General features: G+C 29.9%; 1 protein-coding gene across 1 annotated transcript in view; it reads right to left on the bottom strand.

Moving 5' to 3' along the window:
* LOC100167194 (anaphase-promoting complex subunit 4) overlaps positions 1-302 on the bottom strand; it is a 4,914-nt gene extending 4,612 nt beyond the window's left edge. Inside the window, exon 1 of the mRNA XM_008184633.3 lies at positions 11-302. Coding sequence (XP_008182855.1) covers positions 11-70 — 60 coding nt within the window. The 5' untranslated portion in view covers positions 71-302. The remainder of the gene's footprint in view (positions 1-10) is intronic.
* Between the last annotated feature and the right edge of the window lie 571 nt (positions 303-873).

Raw genomic sequence — 873 nt, 5'->3', positions numbered from 1 at the left:
TTTTCAAGACCTTAGTGGGCACATGCCGCTCTTCTAATTGTTTCATACCGTTTCCGTACATGGTAGTCATATTGACGAAGTAAAAACCCACTTCCAACTTCAACAGATTGTACTATTTTCTGCGATTCGACATGATCTGTGTTGTATGTTACACTATGATATGGGTAATATATAACAATAATTTGTTATACCTATCATGGATTAACCAGTGAAGGAGGCTTGGAGTGACAGACCGATTCAAATATGAATTTTGAAATATTCATTATTCAATCAAAACGACTGTCGTTACTCGTTATCAGTTTTATCACTTCTAAGTTATAATCACGATTTAAGATAGTAGTAGCACAGAATAGATGAAATCAGAATGGACACTCTCCAAAATTTTACATGGGCTCTTATGGCAGACACGGTATTTTGAGCTAAAGTGCCACCAGTGTTACCAAAAAGTACAGTAAAAAGAATATTGTATAAATAATTTTATTATTTCGACCGAAGAATTGGCGGTTGATTTGAAATTTTGTAACTAATGATTAGGGCTAGGAAAATAAAGCACTAAAAACCTACAACAAAGGAATTAAAAAATTGCCAATAATGCTACAAAAAAAAGCATTTTAACCAAGAAAATGCAACTAAAAAAGACTTGAACATTTTTAAGTTTAGCTGAAAAATATTTTTAATATCAAAAAAACAATTTATTAAACACATTTTTATATGTTCAAACTAAGTAATTCTTAAAATAACTATAAGCCCAATTTATAAATATTGAAAAAAATAAATTAAAAACTGTTTTATTAATGTCGATAAATGTCAACATATTACGTAACCACTACTCCCCACTCGGTAATCACTTTGACAAATCTAAGAATCTATTTT

The sequence above is a fragment of the Acyrthosiphon pisum genome, chromosome A3, assembly GCF_005508785.2.
Source record: "Acyrthosiphon pisum isolate AL4f chromosome A3, pea_aphid_22Mar2018_4r6ur, whole genome shotgun sequence".
NCBI lineage: Eukaryota > Metazoa > Arthropoda > Insecta > Hemiptera > Aphididae > Acyrthosiphon > Acyrthosiphon pisum.
Note: the sequence above shows the minus strand (reverse complement) of the source record. Positions and strands in the feature narration are given on the sequence as shown.